Source organism: Platichthys flesus, chromosome 23, assembly GCF_949316205.1.
Source record: "Platichthys flesus chromosome 23, fPlaFle2.1, whole genome shotgun sequence".
In the NCBI taxonomy this organism is placed as follows: domain Eukaryota; kingdom Metazoa; phylum Chordata; class Actinopteri; order Pleuronectiformes; family Pleuronectidae; genus Platichthys; species Platichthys flesus.
This window is the reverse complement of record NC_084967.1, coordinates 5,678,989-5,696,540: the sequence shown is the minus strand read 5'-3', so window position 1 is coordinate 5,696,540 and position 17,552 is coordinate 5,678,989. Positions and strand designations below refer to the sequence as shown.

Sequence of the window (17,552 nt, the reverse complement as noted above, 5' to 3'; positions counted from 1 at the left end):
CGGGAAAAAAATCCACCACAGGCTTCCAGAGGCCAATTTTTCATTAAATCTTTATTATAAAAATATAAAACACAGAAATTAAGTCAAACATTTCTACAACCCCCACAAGGAAACGCCCCCCACCCACACTTCAGGAATCAGTGTTTACAAACAAACCGAACACAGCTTCCATGATTTGAGGGTTGTATTTTTTAAGGATCAGACTTGACCGAGTGTTTCTGTGTTAAGCAGACAGTATATTTACACAAACATGAACCACAGAAATAGCGACACAGATACACCACAGTGGGAGAAACTGCCTAAACACCATATTAAGTTACTGCATTGTGTAATGATGTAAATCGTTTTCCCCTCAAAGGTCAACTTTCCTGTTTTCTCGAGATGTCACATGTTGTACAAGCTGATGAAAACCAAAGAAAACCGGTTTATTTGATTCTTTATCAAAGAGACGCTGATGAGTGTTTTGCTCAATAAGAAAAAAAAATGAACTAAAGAATTAAATGTTGAGATTCTTTGAGATATTTTGTCAGAGCTCAATACTTTAGTTGCCAAATCAAAAAAGGTAGATGATGTAACTTAAGATATTTTACATTCCTTTGTATAACAGGCCAGTATCGGGTTTTTATTCTGACTGTGTTAGTTTCCTGTGATGGTCTTTTGTACACTCGAAACAATGGATGGAACATTCTTGTCACATTGGAATGGATATGAATACATGGACCTAGGATTGGTAGTTGACATTATGAGAAATCCACTTATTTGCTCAGATGAGAAGATTGATACCACCCTCATATTTGGCTGATAGATCTGGAGCTGAAAGCCTGCAGCTAGCTAGCTCAGATTTGCATAGACGAGAAAAAATCAGCAAGTGTGGCTCTTCAAGTTGTAAAATAAACAATACATAAGCATCTTTAGAGCTCACTGATTAATACATTACAAAACTGCAAGAAAAACTGCATAGCGTCACTTCACAGTGCTAGCACATAACTCTGTCTCATATCTCAACATTTACACATTGGAATTTGTACGAATTAAATGAAGTTGACTATAGTGTGATAATAAGCAAGCTTTAAAGATGCCACTGGACAGATATTATCACTGTTGAACAGAAACAGGCCACTGGTTTCTTTTCTTTATACAACTGTAAGCTAAGCTAACCAGCCAACATGAGTGTGGTATCCATCATGATGAACAGGTTGTTATTCCCTTTGAGGCAGATCTGTGTCTGGTAATGGAATGGACTGAAGGTACTGCACAGGAAAAAATTGGGGAAACTCCCCAGATGGGCACAGGTGAAGAACGAATTTAGAGACAATATTGTTACTGTCATCTATATATATAATATATATATAATATGAATGATGTCCATTTCAAATAGTTAAATACAAAAAGATTGAATATACACTTACAAAATAAATCATCTTCTGAAACCTCTGCTTATACTGTACTTTCATTGGATAGGTGAAGAGGACCACCAGTCAGGGGAACTTAAATCGAGCAAATAAAAACAATAAAAGTACCATGATATATAACTTGCAGATGCTGGTCCTTCATTCTGGACGATTGCCCAGGCCGTGATTGTTGTCACAATGTAGTTTTGGCCTGTCACTATTCATACATATTTTTTGCAGATACACCACATGGTTAACGTGTATTCCATTAAACATAAATAAATGTATTACAGAGGTTTCAGCTGAGCTGATAGTTCATTTCTTTAGCTTATGTTATATACAGCAAAAAATAAAATATCACCATCTCTGCGAGAAATGAGCTCTTCCCTGTGTAGCCACTGTAACAGACAGACATTTTGTAGCATTTTGCTGATATTCATCAGTGTTCATCAGAAGGACTGCTGTTTGTGACGTAAATGCAAAATGTGCTACGCCACAAACACCCAGGGAAACAGACACTATCATCTGTAAAGACACGTTACAGTAAAAAACCGAACATAATTAATATACTTCACTGTGAAACAATACCATTTTCAAAAATTGTTTTGAAGCCAAAATAAGAGGTATAATTTTCAGGTATCTCACTTTTCACATTGGCCCTAAATCTGTTTTCTCAGTGAGACTCTTGGCTCTGGTCTCTGATGTGTTTTGTATCGCAGGTTCAGATTAGTAGCGACAATGCAACAGCTTTTCACCTCAAATATACATAATCATCATTGCTGGTGCTACATTTTTCACTCTGTATAGCCCAATTGAGGTTATTCAACTGTCTTTTTTCCGTTTTTAATACAACTGAACCCTAAAGAGACAAATCTTATCATGTGGGAAAACCATTAAAGAGTTCGAAAGGGCGATTTGTCAAACAAAAGAGGTATTGTTTTCTATCAGAAGTGCTACGAATCAGGCACTGTATTGGATTTGTTCTTTTCACTCTTTTTTTGCCCCTTTGAGAGGGGCAGTCACCCAGGCCAGTGAGCTTTAAGAGTCCTGAAATACTCGGGGTAGGGACGGAGTCAGGGAGGCGACAGTGGGTTTCAGGCAGGGTGAGATTAGGCTCAGGGGTCGGTTGCATTGATGGTGGTTTTGTCACGGGAGGTCATGCCCCGGTACCAGCTGCAGTAGCCCTCCTTCTGCTGGATGCAGGCGTAGTGCCGGGACTGATAGCCGGAATTGCCGAAGTGGGACAGCATGTCCGTCCATAGGCACTCGTTCTTTGAGGTCACAAAGCAAGGCAGGTAGCGGCAGGGCTTGATCTACAGAAAGAGACAAAGGTAAAGATTTAACCTTGAGGAAACAAAAACTGTGTACGAGCAACAACCAATGTAGACTCAGTTGAAACTTCAACTTATTTACAACTTAACTTAACAGGAAATTAGTCTATTCTAGCCCACTTGTTTTCTTGAATAGGATGACTAACAAAGATTAGTACAAGAGTGAAATAGAAGTTCTCTTATGATAGAAAGATCTGCGTTGTATGCCTCAACTGCAGCTGAACGTAAGATTTCTAACTGTCTGCATGAATAGTAAAAACTTTATGGGCTGTGGTGCAAGCACATAGCAAATAATGGTGCACACACCAAGTTCGTAATTTTTGGTAGATCATGATGAATTTACGGGGCTGCCACAGTCTACATAATTAATGGGAAACACTGGGTAAAAACTCCACCACCAAAAATAAATAATCATATTTCTCAAAATTAAGGACAATCATTGTTTTTTGCAGAATGACATGAGGCTCCCTTAATAAACCACTTTCATATGAAAAATCTCGCCTCTGTACAAAAGGAAAGTTTTGATCATTACGGAAAGAGAGTGTTCAGTATGCCTATGATTTCGCTGAAATAGTAAATGGTGAACATGCTCTGCAGCTTTTGTTTTCAGTCAATTACTGCAACAGATTGACAGATCTGGTGTAAAAAGGCATCTATTGAAATGACTACGGGCAAATCAAGTAAGCATACGCTCTGCTGTGAAATGTTAAATGATCATCAGCCGCCTTCCTGAAGCACTGATGTCTTCGTAGTTCCTGAAGGATTAGTTAGATGCGAATGAGCCTGTACTGGTGCATTGCTCCCCCAGGTGCTCGCACAAAAAGCAGCTTCATGGATGAATGTGCAGCAGGAACCGACAGGAAGATCCACATGACAACTCCGAGAGGTGATGAACGGAGTCAAACGACTCATCGGCAGCAAAGAGCTGCACTTATCTGGGTGTGAATGCAACAGCAATTTCAATTAGAGGGCACTCTTCCCATTCTGGATGTTTTTGTCATAGTCTGCCCTCCACGCTTCAGAGCTGCTCAACATAACTTCCTAGTTTGAGTGCTTTTAATTTTCTAAACGGTATGACACGCTTCTTGCTTTCCAGCGCATTAAACCTGAGGAGCAATGCGGAGGACGTGTGCGTTTAATGAGTGCAATGACGTTTATGCCTGTCTGTGCTCACGGACTCTCACGCTGACATCTCACTTGATTGACGGCCCTCTCTGGATGCCTCTGGGCTGCTGCCATGTACACACTGAACACAGTATGCAGGCAGTGACCCAATCGGGGAACAAAACGGTCTCTCTGCTAATCCACTTATTCTGATAGGGGCTGATGGTGTTAGCAGATGTCCAGGACACTGCTGTACAGTAGGACGTTTAGCAGGCGGGTCAGCAGCTGCACAGCGGCAGGCTACGTGCTTGAGTCATATAAAACTGGGAATGAAGAGATTCAAGAGATGTCATTTAATAACTGCCAAGGCTAGTCCTAAAACCAGTTTTCTCTCCATTGTTGTACCTCCATGATGGATAATGGTGGAAATTAGCCTCTATGGACTGGTTATATTGCACCAATGATATGTAACCATGAAGGTCATTTTTAGTGTTGCACTCAGTCTCCACTTGATGTAGAAGTTTATCAGTAGCATTGTAGAGCATGAACTGGTTTAACCCTTCTCATAGAGTCACAGTAAATACTAAAGCGTTTTCCTGCCTGTTATCAATAATAAGTGCTAAAGTGGAGTTTATATTAGCAGTTTAATCGTTGTTTTTAGTTGCACAGCCTCCTCTTCCCGCCTCATCTTTCCTGTCCTCGCTGGACGTAGGTTTCTGGTTTGCACTCACCCTGCAGCTGCAGCCCAGCTGGTAGCGGTGGTTGATCCCCTTCTTCTGAGCCAATGAGAGGCGGTCCCACTGCTCGTTGAAGTTGCACAGGCCGGTGTAGACCTTGCCATTGTACACTCGACCTGAGGAAGCAAAGAATAAAAGGGATAAGTTCACGTGTTGAGTGCCTTTACTAAAATGACAGGATTCTATATATCATACTGGCATCATGTAAAGAGTCATGAGATCCAACGGCATGAAGAGGATTCAGCCTCTGGGGACCATGAATGTCTTCGCAAAATTTCATAGCGATCTGCGATCCACACTAAACAATGACATCATACTTCCACTCTTAGACACTTGTCTAATTTCATAATCCTTTGTATGTAACATAGGATAATATAAACACATTGCTCACGCAATCCAATTTGTTTATGTATGGTAAGACAACCTCACAGAGTAAGCCCATATTATACCAACACCCCTATTTCTGAATATCGAAAGGTCAGCTGACATCTATTTTTAGCGCAGGACCTATTGCGGCTTACCAACTCCTGAGACAGGTGCAGCACAACAGCCTGCGAGCACTCAGGAACATCATGATTTGTCGTGGTGTTGTCACCACACAGGAATTTGACAACTCGCAAATATGTGCTTCTTCGACCCTTCCGCTCGGCCCGCATCCCCTTACTGGGATTACTGGCGTCACTTGCGGGCTTATTACATGGTGTTGAGTGTGTGACATGCTCCTAAAATACTAATCAGGGCTGCAGCACTCTGAGCTTGATCAAAGCAGACTGAAGTAGCTCATTTCTCCGACCCTGGTGTGTTTAAATTGCTTGTAATGCAGTCCTGATCATATGCAGGACTTATTATAGATGCCCTGAGAGCAGCGAAAGATGTCTATGATGTCACTCGCACCCAGGCTGCGTAGACACTGTCGTGGCTGCCCGGCAACGGCGGCTCGTTGAACTCGTATTGCGGGGTGTATAGCTGCAGTAGTTCCAGGTCGGGTCTTAGCAACAGTTACGTACACCAAGCACCGCAGGGTCCAAAGTAAACTGCACCTCCGTTGGAAATAGCAACTCATAAAATGCCTCTGCTGGAAAATGCCAGCCACTTCCTGCTATAGCTGTTAATTACAAGTTGTGTGTGAGAGAAAACTCTCTGCTGCTCCTGGCTTGAGAAGCTAAAGGAAATGAGCGCATTTGCCTCCTTGCACGATGGCATAGGTTATAAACAGTGGGAAAGATTGTGTCACAGGACAACGGAAGACGTCCTTGGTGAGAAAGGGGTATAGGGGTTTTTGTTTTTTCCAAGATTCCTTCTTCACCTGGGAAAAACGTATCCGTTTTATTTACTTGGCTTGGTTCATGAACTGTCAGATATATTCAAGGGTCTTACTCAGTGTATGGAACTTGCTTTTTCATATATCAGAACTTGGGTCATGTCATAACAGGTGCTTGTATATGGGTAGATGATAATCTTTGTCTACGTATATACTACAACCACCTGATATCGCACTGCAGTTCTCTACTGATGAAACCTTAGCAAAACTCAATTCATTTTAAAAAAGGGAAATAGTTGACAGGTCCCGGAAAGGCAGGAACTGAATCTTGAGAATATTTTCCCACAGAGAGGTTGAGAAATGTAAACAGGCAGTTTTGCTTTGCGATAGATCCATTATTGAAAAACCATCATCTTACCTGTTATCAGGTACTGGTACTTGTTGATGTCAAACTTGACGCCGCACGAACTCTCAGAGGCGCTCGTGTAAATGTGCTGCACATGCTGGACTTTGTCAAATCCTTTGTACATCTGTAAGACATGAGAACCAAACATGGAGTTATGTTGTGCCCCTCACCCTTCCATTGCAGCCTTTGCTCAAGATCACACATAAATAACGTGAATGAAAACAGTGCCCTGACTTTATCAGATGACATTCCCCGAGGAAAGCCTTGTGGGGAAAACAGTATTAGACTGTGCCCATAACTAAATCATAGATAACATGATTATGTGTAATGTGCTGCAACTTTGATGCTTATTGAGCTAGGTCATCACTAAACTGTGGGCTTCAGGTGCATTTTGTCAACTCAGGTAGAGATAGAAGTCAGTGTTTGGCCTGAGAACGTTTATTTCAGTGTGATTTATTTGTCTGGGAACAACAGGAAATCCCTGTTTAGATTTGTCGCTCCCAGAAAAACAGACTAAGTTAGTCAGGCCCATAACTGTGGAGGCTTGGTAAAGCTGAAGGCATTTGTCTCATAGGATTTGTTGAAATTCTGAAGGAGTTATCTTTATCAGCCCACATAGAAAACCTCTGTATGCAGTATAAACCAACAGGCTGTAACACAAACAAATAACCCAAGGAGGTACAAAGGTCACATCTAATTCCTGAGGATAATCCTTATAGTGGTGATCGGTGTGCTTCACTACCAACTACTCAATGCCTTTATTATTGATTGTACAGATGCAGTGCACGACTCTGTTGCAATGTTTATACTCGAAGTGCAGAGTTTGGTTGAGCTCTAATGCCTGTAAGCCTGCTAATCCTCCGGCCTGGCTCCTGTCTGAGCAATGGGCCGATGTCGGCATCTGTCAGAATATGCAGCGTTATGTAAGAATACAGAGGAAGTGAAGAACGGGATTAGCATCCTGAACTGATTTTCAGCTGTCACACAGAAGCTGAGAGGACGGACAGACATCATGGTAGCTAAAGAGATTCTGCAACATTGAATGTAAGAGCTTTGAAGTGAGACCAACCTCTTAAATGAAATAAAAATTCAGAATCACAGATATTTCCATCGTCAACTCTACCTGAAAATGTCCACTCACTAATAAAATGAAGCCTATCAAATAAGGGGCAATTACGAAAACCAATACAAAAGTGAAGCTAACATCTAAGGTTGGTACTGTTTTACTTATGAGTCCCTAGAAGGTGATGATAACTTGAATCATTGCGATAACATAAAAACAAACCACACCTCAAGTTTCACTGGGATGTGGAGCTCTGAACCTAAAAAAATGGCAACTCAAAATGGCGGTGGGCACTTTAAGCACATAATGTTAAAGAAAATGTATTAATCAGTTGAACATCTACTCAAAGGTACGCCCCTACATCACAACCTAACCTTGTGCAATCCATCCAAGACATCTAAGCACCTCACTGCCTTATCGCTCCAGTTAGATGAGTTAAAGTTGGATGAGAAGATTGATACCACTCTCATGTCTGTGTCTTTTTTCACTTTAAAGCCGAGAAATGGTGTCTTGCACGACGGTCGACTCTCACCTTCATTTGCTTGACTGTGTAGCGCATCGTTCCAAAAGGTCCATCTCTCAGGAGCTTCTTGCCCACAACTTTTGCACGAATCACTGTGAAGAAAGGAGAAAGACTGATCAAACTCCTGGATACCTTTGACATATAACTCTGGGCATTCCTCTGCGGGCCATCATATAATACACTGCCTCTGCCAGTAGGAGGCCTTAGCAAACCCCCTGATAAATACCATTTCAGCACCAGGGTGGCACCACAGTTAATCCGTTTATCCGATTTTCTGCATTGCTTCTATTTGCCAATGAGGACCAATGGGGAAAATAAACACTAAAGGCCCTTTTCAGTTTAAAACAGAAATTCAAGGGAAATTGAAAGAGGCCTCCTCCGTGTACCGTGGAAGATCAAGATTTTTGGGACGACTGCTCCTATCTATTCATGGATGGTACTCGTAGCAGTTACAGGACGCCACATCCAGCTAGGTTTTGATTTTTGTCAGGTTATTATTCAGATCAGAAAGGTAAAACGTGACTTCAGTCGTTTTTTTTGCTGAAAAAAATAATAAAAAACTGAACATAGTCGTTAAAGGGAACAGGGTGCAGTGTGTGTGTCCTCTGTTTTAACAGGCTTCCCTCTATATTGGGATAAGGGCTCTGAAGATCTTATCTGCGTGCAGGACCCTCATGTAACTGCTGGCGAGGTGAAACGCTCCGTGGTGACTTTGATTTGTTTGCTTTCACTCATGTTGGGAGTAAGGGGGCTTATTGTGGAAGGCCCGGAGGGGGGAGTGTAGAAACGAGTGATAATTTGAGCCAGTGAATAGAGTCTAACCAGACGTGCGGGCCCTGCATAAGCGGTCAATCTTCTGTGAAGTTCACCTGCTGCCCATCGCCAACCAGCCACAGACACAACTAACACTGGCTGTGTTTGTTATCTTCTCCTCGTGGAATTTCCTTCCCACATTCTTTGGGGGCTCACATTCCCAGAAAGAAAGAAAAAAACGAGAAGCTTTTCATTCTTTTTAAGTGGAGAAAGAAGAAAAGAGGCATGTGGCATCTTCTGTTTGGTCTATATTTGTCTGGCTGTCCTGCTTCCAGGCAAATGGAAATGGGAATGAAAACTCAAACAGGAAGCAGTTAAAACATGACCACCCAAAAGAGGTGACCACAAATTTATTTTGGACACGAAGACCCTGCAATTCTAAATATAATACACAAATTCATATTTTCCGCCAGAATAAGGAGATTCAAAATATGTGGCCATTCAGGAGCTTTCCATTTTGACAATGTTTTATCATATCAATATATCTATATAGTGACTTTCACTTGCAGCTTTTCAATCATCACACAACCAAAGTAAATGTAGATCATTTCGGGCCTCTTATTGTTAATGCTCTGTAATGACTCCCTGCCTACCGTCCCATTTATGAACTCTCCCAGTAACTTGCTGCAGAACATTTGATCCATTAATCTACAGTCATCTATTTTAATATAAAGCACTATTACCTGAGCGGCCTTTGATAAATGTACCCAAAGGTATTTGACAGACATTTACCGCTGCACTTACGGAGGGACCGGGGCACAATTACAAAGATATGTGCAGATCCCCAAAACCTAATTTCCTACTCTGCCCTGACCTCTAAACAAGCCTCAGGAGAAACAAATGTTTTCATTTGAAGGGCCAACAGGTCAGCTGATTCATCTGAAGTACATCCAGATAGGACCCCTCTTGTTGGACGCCAGCCACTAATTGGCCAGTGGTGGTGCCATCACCAAAAGGAATGTGTGAAGGGCCTCAGCTGCTCCAATGACAGAGGATTTGTGTCATTCCCCCGTAGTGACCCCATGACCCCCGCTCAGTAGTTATATTTACGTACAACCGCACTGCTGCCTGCTCAGCCAAAAAGGCTTCATCACAAGTGTTTATGTCATCATGTTTGAGACTTGGATCTGATCACCCTGGTTGAACTGGAAACTACGGACATATTGTGTATAAAGTCTTGTTTCTTCAGGTTATATATCAACCAGTACCATAGCTTTTAACCATCTTTTGCCAAGTCACTGTATAAGTTAAGTTAGCAAAAGAAAGCTGTTCAACTTGAAGTGTTTTTACTCACTGCATAGTTTAAGGTTTAAGGCACCATTTAACTTGGCCCCCTTGTTAACCGAGAGGTTAAACAAGTTCATTTGTTATATCCATCAGTATCTCTCCCTCTTACTTTGTTGAACTACAGGCCAGTGCAATGCAGACAAGGATTCAAGGATCGGACATACATTTTCACTAGTGGGAGGTTTTTTGTGATAAGAGCGGTAACCAGTAATTATTCATTTCTCTCAGTATATCTTGCCTTTAAGCAGAGGATTACACAAGCTCAAATGCTTTATCTTAAGGTGAGAATGTAATTTCGTTATTTCAGCCTACGTACAATGTGGCAAACTGCAGACATGACAAGAATAGGGTGACTCATTTTTGTGTGTGTGTGTGAGAAAGAGAGAGAGAGACAGAGAGGGAGAGAAAGCAAGCGAGAGTCAGGGTGGGTTACAGTGGTTTTAGTATGCAGAAAGTGGTCCAAGTTTGAGGAGGCGAGTGGGAGGAAGAGGAATTCTCAGGACGACGTGCTACCACGCTCAAAAATAAACACTGAAACTGAATCCCTGCTGTAGAGCTGTGTGTCAGATGGAAAACGCTGGAGCATTAAGTCTGTAGAGTCCACTCACTGGTGGGTGAAATGCAAATGCAGCTTATGAAGCATGAAGTGAGTTTTCCGTCTCTGATCTGTCACAACCTCTTTTAGATTGACAATAGCACTTGAATTTGGTCAGATTTAAAGTGACCAACCAATGAATATATTGCGTTTAAAAGAACAACAAGTAATAGGGTAAAGTCAAAAGATTAGATAACTGACCCTGCAATGTCAAGTTACATCCATACCACCATGTGTCAGTTTGAAAACTAAACCGATCTCCTTACACACAAGCATCTTGGCTCCGTGTCCATTTTAACCCCCAACCATACAAACAGGCCTGAAAACAAATAACATGTGACCACTAGCGGACACTGGGCAATTGGGCATTTGTGTGCCAGTGTAAACATGAAGGTTCTTAGCCAGGCAAATAGTGAAATGCAGAGTTAAACAGTTCCTAGCAAAGACAACAGGATCAGCAACGCTTGTAAATTATTATCCCTGTTGCATTCTACACTGGTAACCGAGGCTAATGCTGGGTGTTTTCTTCTGGAAGGGGTTAATGTGATAGGAGCTTGACGAGGCAGCATAGACTACGTTGTGTCTGTAAAGACCCAATCAGCAAGAGGTTGTTTCAAAGTAGCATTGTAACCATCAGGGCCAGGCTTATCCATAGCAGATTTGATGCGTTTTCAAACAAAAATTGGAATGGATGTAGACACAGTTACACAAATTTCCAGGTCGTCATCATAACCTTCAGTTTCATACCAGACTGAGTGAAGCCGTAACAGAAAGAACCTTGAGTTCAGTCACCATCTCTGATTCAGTGAATGAAAAAACTTACAAGGCCTTTTTTCCCATTCCTGTAGAAAAGAGGCATGGGAACCTTTAACCAACTAGTCATTAAAATTCAAGGGTCATGCTAGCGTACCTCAAAAATACTACTTGTCGAAGCTTAAATTGGTGCCTTTAGTCAGCTCTGACCAAAGTATTTAAGATGAATTGCTTAACAACAAACCTTGTCTGCAAATTAGTGAGTATCCATGAATTCTCCAGGGCAGAGTCACAACAAGAGTCACAACAGCTCTTTATCTCTCGGTTTTTCTCACTCTCCCTCTCAGCTGCGTCTGCTTAAATGCCAGTCATGTCAAAAAATGTCCATAGTTGTATTAAAATGCTCTCCATTACTGCTCTTGTAAAAATGTGACTGCAGTTTCTAGCAATAACAGGTAACCATTGATTTTCGTGAGATTCTGGTGTGGTATTTATCATATTACTTTCACTGTGAAATGGCTCAAGGTCATAAATTACATAATAACACCATCACCAATGGCAAGTAAATCCATGTTTTACGGCTCATTAGAAACTGGATTTTCATGCATGGGTGCTAGTACGTTCCCCTGTGCTGGCCTCCAGTTTAAAACACTGGACCCAGGGCGGCTGTGTGGTCATCAGAGAAGGGAGGGATGGACTGGAGATCTGATACTCCTGGCTCAGGGGAAGAAATTCAAAACTTGTACGGAATCCAGAACCTTTGACATCTCGTTGTATTTTAACTCACTTTTGGGAAAACTAGGGATATCTGATCCACGCCTGCATAGTGCATCGCATAACAGGAGTCCTGGCTTCACTCATGTCTTCATCTGTCACCTGTTGATCTGCAGATGAATGGGGGACAGCGGTTGGCAGAGGGAGTATTGATTTAACTAGTGTGCATAACTCATTGATAGTAATAGAGGGAGGATGTTTTGGAACCAGGAGGCCGCTGCCACAAAGCTCCAGGTCGTACATCGCTCCGAACATGCTATGCTGCACTGTTTTACAAAGCTCCTCTATGCACAACAAAATATGCACAGCATGACAGAATCTGCTTTTACAGCCTGATACTCAATCCCAAACCAAGCATAAACGCGTATCACGCTAATCCTCATCAACTGACCTGGTTCACAGTGCAAGCATGTATAGGTTTGCTCCTATCACCCGAGCACTTGGGAACAAGCGTTGTTAGGCAGCGATATTAAATCTCAGGGTCAAAGTTTACTGCCGGGCCTCTAATCTTGCCTTCGGACGGCTTTGGAAAAATAAGCGCCGCTCACTTCTCATTGTGAATGGAGACACAGATGCCTAATAGCAGCCGACTAGGTCTCTGTTGCAGAAAGCAGCCGGGTCGCTCACTGGTGCTCAGGTATGTGACAAACCGAAAAAGAGATTGGTCTAACCTGATTGGAATAGACTTTACGATTAGGATAACCCACTTGTAGTTCTTATAAACAACAAAAAGGACATTTTATCAGGCAATACTCAAATGGTTGTCAACAATCGATTGGCCACAACATTAAACGGGCACGATCAATTGGGTGACCCTAATTCATTCCTGGTCTCTTTAACGTGCCACCAACAAAATTAAGCAAAAGTCAGACGTTAGAAGTTCACCAAGAAATTACAGCTGTCTGTTCTTAGAGCACGTTCATGTTCACCAATATTCCAATTTGTATTTTATGTAATAAAGAAGGACAGACTCAAATACTCCAATTTCCAGCCTTTTTACCCAATTATAATTCATCCGGCGGCGTACCTGCAAGTGCTTATGGGCAAAGAAAACAAGAGCGAAACACTTTGAACTCAACTGCAGGTTTAGAATTGGGAAGATTCAGAGCCTGTCTGCTTTGATGTTGACAGTGAGAATTACAGGGCTTCTCCCTCACAGCATTAGCATCCCAAGTTTTTGCATTCCATGTCTGTACACGTGTCTTATCTTGGCTTGGTGACACAAGCAGAAGTGAGGTTTAAATTGAAGGTAAACGAAAAGGACATTAAATTGAAGATGTGTATGTAGATCTTAAAATTCTGGACTTTTTCAAAGTCAGCTTAAAAATATACGGGATTTGTTACAATCCTAACTTTGAATAACATCAAATATGAATGAATTTGTGGCAGGTTAAAGAATGTTACGAGTAGTGACCTTTGTGCCCTGCATCCAGCTGCTGTTGTAGAAGGGTTTCTAAAGTACAAGTGGGACCACAAGCATTCAAAGCGCACTTCACGCTAAGCTGGGACCTTGGAAATGGGATTTATGAGGCTCACAACTGATCACTGCATCCATTGAAGTCAGTCCCAGATTCTACACTGGGAAGTCTCAGCGGGTGCCAACACCATGAGCCATCTGAAGATCTGAAGGACTATGAAAGGCATTGCACAAGTGTGCAGCATTCTCCCTCAGTCCAACCGGGTCACTTGGCTGAAGATGCACTCACAGGCCTGTTGATTAGGGTTTACTAAGGGGTTACACAGAGTGGCCCTTTTGGGTCCTTAGAGACACAATATCTGGGTCCTATTTTAGGGACTTCCTCATATAAAGGTATAAGCTTCTCGCCTGGAGCTCTGCAGAGGATTCATTGCCACCATCATTTTGAGTTCTTGTACATGAAAGATAAAGGGAATGACTTTCCCTTTATCTAAGATGTCCTAGTTGCATCTTCCAAATTTGGGCAAATTAAGTTTCCTTGTGGGGCACATTTGACAAAGCCTTTGAACAAGGAAAGCCTTGTAGAGTGACTGTGACTCACTGAGTCTAGAAATAGGACACTGCTGAGTAAAATATCATTTTGTAGGCATAAGTATTTCTTGTTGTTGCAGAGGGATAATTGTCAAGTGTAAATCAAATTACTGATCGCATGATGGGGCAAATGTTTTCAAACATATAAGGTAATATTTTATGAAACAGTTCAACATTTAGAGGCAAACAATTATTCACTGTCTTGCCATGAGTTAGATAAGATTTATACCATTCTCATGTGTCAATGATACAGTCAGCAGCCTATCAGTTTAGCTTACCGTAGCATTAAGACTGGAAACTTAATGGTGGAACTTAAAAACTTGTTTACGTAAAAGCTTACTAATTCAACATTAATCTAATAAAATGAAATTTGTTATTTCGTCATTAAGAGGTGCTAAAGTTGTTATTTTATTCTGGAGAGACATGCTAGCTGTTATCTTGGAATTTAAGGTGGTCAAAATGTCCTCATCAATATATGGAATTTGAAAATAAATCGTCCTTATGTGTTGTTTTAAAGCATTTATCCTTACCGGCCTCTGTAGGTGACCAGTAGTAAATGCAGCATTAAGTGTGTGCAGGGGTGTTACTGCAGAACTAGGACTTCCCTTGTTGATCTACACTAGAAGGCAGAGTGAACACATGTGCTTACACACATGGCCGTAGTGTGTGTGTATGTGTGTGGGTTAGTGTACGTGCTCACTTTAGACTGAGGGATTATTGTTTGATGACGTGTCAGGATTTTGGAGAGCCGCATGATGGTTTCATATTTTTGGGTTAAATAATACTCGGGCAAAATATCATCTACGCACAAAAAACACTATTAGCTGTTGCCTTTGAAAAAGAGCATGTGTGTGTGAGTGTGTGTGTTCCTATGTCGTCAACCCACACAAACCTCCCTTCAGCCCAAAACCTGATGAAACCCTCAACCCATGAACAGCCTCTCTGCTTCCAGAGCAGATCAGATAATCCTCAAGTCTTTCCCAGTGTTATCTAAAAACACAGGTCAGGTGGGACCGGCTCTCCAGCCCTAAGCCACATCCTCAAGTTCATATTATTCTGGGGGAGTCAAAGAGAACAACCAAGCAGTAAAGCAAGCTATGCAAACCTCCTTCACCCGCTGTTGGCGAAGCAGAGGTCGTGCATATCTGAGCTACGACTGGGCGGCTGTAAATACCAGACTGTGAAAGATAAATAAGCGGCGTTTAAAGCGGCTAAACTGACTGTAGATCTTCTAATCGGTGCTGACTGTGCTTGCTCATTCCAACAGCTTGAAGACATTTTTTGTTGAACGTCTTTTACCAAAACTAAAAGGTATCACAAGCAAAAGCTCTAAATCTCCCACACTGAGCTCAGTTTGAGGACCGAAAATAACCTCATGATAAAAGGGACCCTGGAAGTGAAAACAAGTGACAACAAGTGACATGCTTCACTTCTCTGTGAGACCTCACAATCCTCACAGCTTCAGCTCTCAGACGCCACTGAAACGTGGTGCGTTGAAATGAGGAGAATCAGGGGGAGGAACGAATAGACTGGGGATTCCCAAATCTCTCCATCAATTTAAGAATGAAAAGCAAAGGAACGTTGAGCTGCTGCAACAGCCATGACCTTCATAAACATAAGCGGTGTCCTTCCAGGACCAATAATGATGTTTTTGTCACAAAATACATCCAATAACTTGCCCTTGAGTAATTGCGTGGTGGAGAGAGCCATAATAATATCACAATTGTATTCTGAGAAGCTCACAAGCCACAGTAGCATTAGTTCTGGTAACATTTGAATAAGATTCATAGATCACCGACTGATCTGAGGTGTTTTTTAAGTGGGGATTAAACGCAGAGATTTTGATGAAAACAAGCTTCACTAGCAGTCAGCTGATCGGACACTCGCCTCTGACTGGCAGCACTTTCACTCTCCCTCTCTGCACATGTGGGCTGAACCGACACCGGGCTCTTTAGCAGCGGGTCGACACCATCCGATCATCACACACGCACACGCACGCACACACACACACACACACACACTCACCTATCTCGGAGTTGCAGAACGCGTCCTGCGGGTGCGATGGTGCGCACGAGCAGCCCTCCGTCAGCTGGTGGAGGTGCAGGCTGCTGAAGACGAACAGCAGGCTGATGAGGTGATGGACCACCGACTGCATCTCTGCGAACTTCCCCGCTCTTCTGTGCGTGCAGCTGGGATACACCGTGCGTGTGTGTGGAGTGGTCTCTGTGTAAAGTGTCCCGCGGCTCGTCTCTGTTCGCTGCTGCGTCTCTTCTCGCTCGATCCCGTTCCCCCTGCTGCCGGACACACGCGCGGCCGTACATATAAGCGCGCCGCGCCGACGTGCACGCCCCCCTCCGCGCTCCTCTGCGGCTCGCGTGCGGTGGCGGCCAATCAGCGGCCGGCGATGCCCTCGGAATAATCACAGACTCCTTACTGGAAGTTTATCCTGCTCCAGCTTCGTTTCCTGGATTCAACAACAACAAAAAACTGTATATGTCTACAAGGTGCATAAATATAAACCGTCCCGTTTTTTTTCCTGCCCCTGAAAAAAGTGGCAATGACAGAAAGACTGGAAATGGTCTCCGGAAACTATGAAATTGCCAAGAATGCCTGGAAAAGAGACAGTGGAGCATAATTACTTTCATTTTTTTCAAAGTGGCTTAGACTATTAATTGACTATCAAAAACATTGCAGAGGACATTGATATTGATCTGATAATTGGTTAACCGTTAATTCATTGTCTGCTCTCACACATTTTGAACCCAAGAAACCCATTTGTCTTGTGACTTCAAACAAGATTATGAATATTTTGAAGGCATTTCAGTTTTCACTTCCCACCCAGAAATCTCACTTAGTCATGCTGCCCACCCCCCTAATGCCCACTTAAATAATAGTACTTAATGAATATTGAATACAGGGTGAAATGAGATCCCTTCAGTCTGCAACAATCAGAGGCAACCAGATGACTGTTAATCTCTTAACTGTGAAAACTAAGTGAGAAAGCAAATGAAGTCTTAGGTTTTCTGTTAGGTATTTTTTTTTATATGTGTAGTAAGAAAAACATCACGGAGTCTAAAGACCTGCAGCTACCTACATTACATGGCCTCGCAGGCAGCACCAGCTTCATTTTGTCAGATGTTACTCTGAAATTGCTTCACTCCAGTGCCTGTCAGTCAAATCAGCCAATTAAAGTCTCTTTTTCTGTACTTCCTGTCTGGTTATAGACCTGAGTGGAGCTGCATTATAGCTGCAGAGTCTTATCTGCAGAGACTGACAGCGCTGAGTTGCCCCTTTGCTCACACTTATATAACCACGCCAGAAATAAATGGGTCGAGGAACTTTGACCCTTCATGAGCCTTCATTAGCAGTTATCTCCTTTCAAAGAGCCTGCAAGCCTGATATAGACTTTATTTTGTACTTGGCGTTGACAAGTGCGGGCTTTAAATTTCGATTTTAAAAAGTCGATTTCAGAATAAAAGTTGAAAAAGACGACTGTATTTTCTCAT

At 42.3% G+C, this 17,552-nt stretch overlaps 2 protein-coding genes across 2 annotated transcripts in view; one reads left to right on the top strand and one right to left on the bottom strand.

The window, feature by feature from the left end:
• The window catches only part of LOC133948905 (synapsin-3-like), a 94,751-nt gene that overhangs the window by 41,881 nt on the left and 35,318 nt on the right, over positions 1-17,552 (top strand). The window lies entirely within an intron of this gene.
• On the bottom strand, positions 34-16,332 carry LOC133948906 (metalloproteinase inhibitor 3-like). The gene is made up of 5 exons (XM_062382985.1): positions 16,072-16,332; positions 7,826-7,908; positions 6,243-6,354; positions 4,558-4,679; positions 34-2,704 (listed from the first exon to the last, which is right to left on the bottom strand). Exons 1-5 carry the CDS (start codon positions 16,199-16,201, stop codon positions 2,507-2,509), a joined length of 645 nt encoding a protein of 214 aa, XP_062238969.1. The 5' UTR covers positions 16,202-16,332; the 3' UTR covers positions 34-2,506.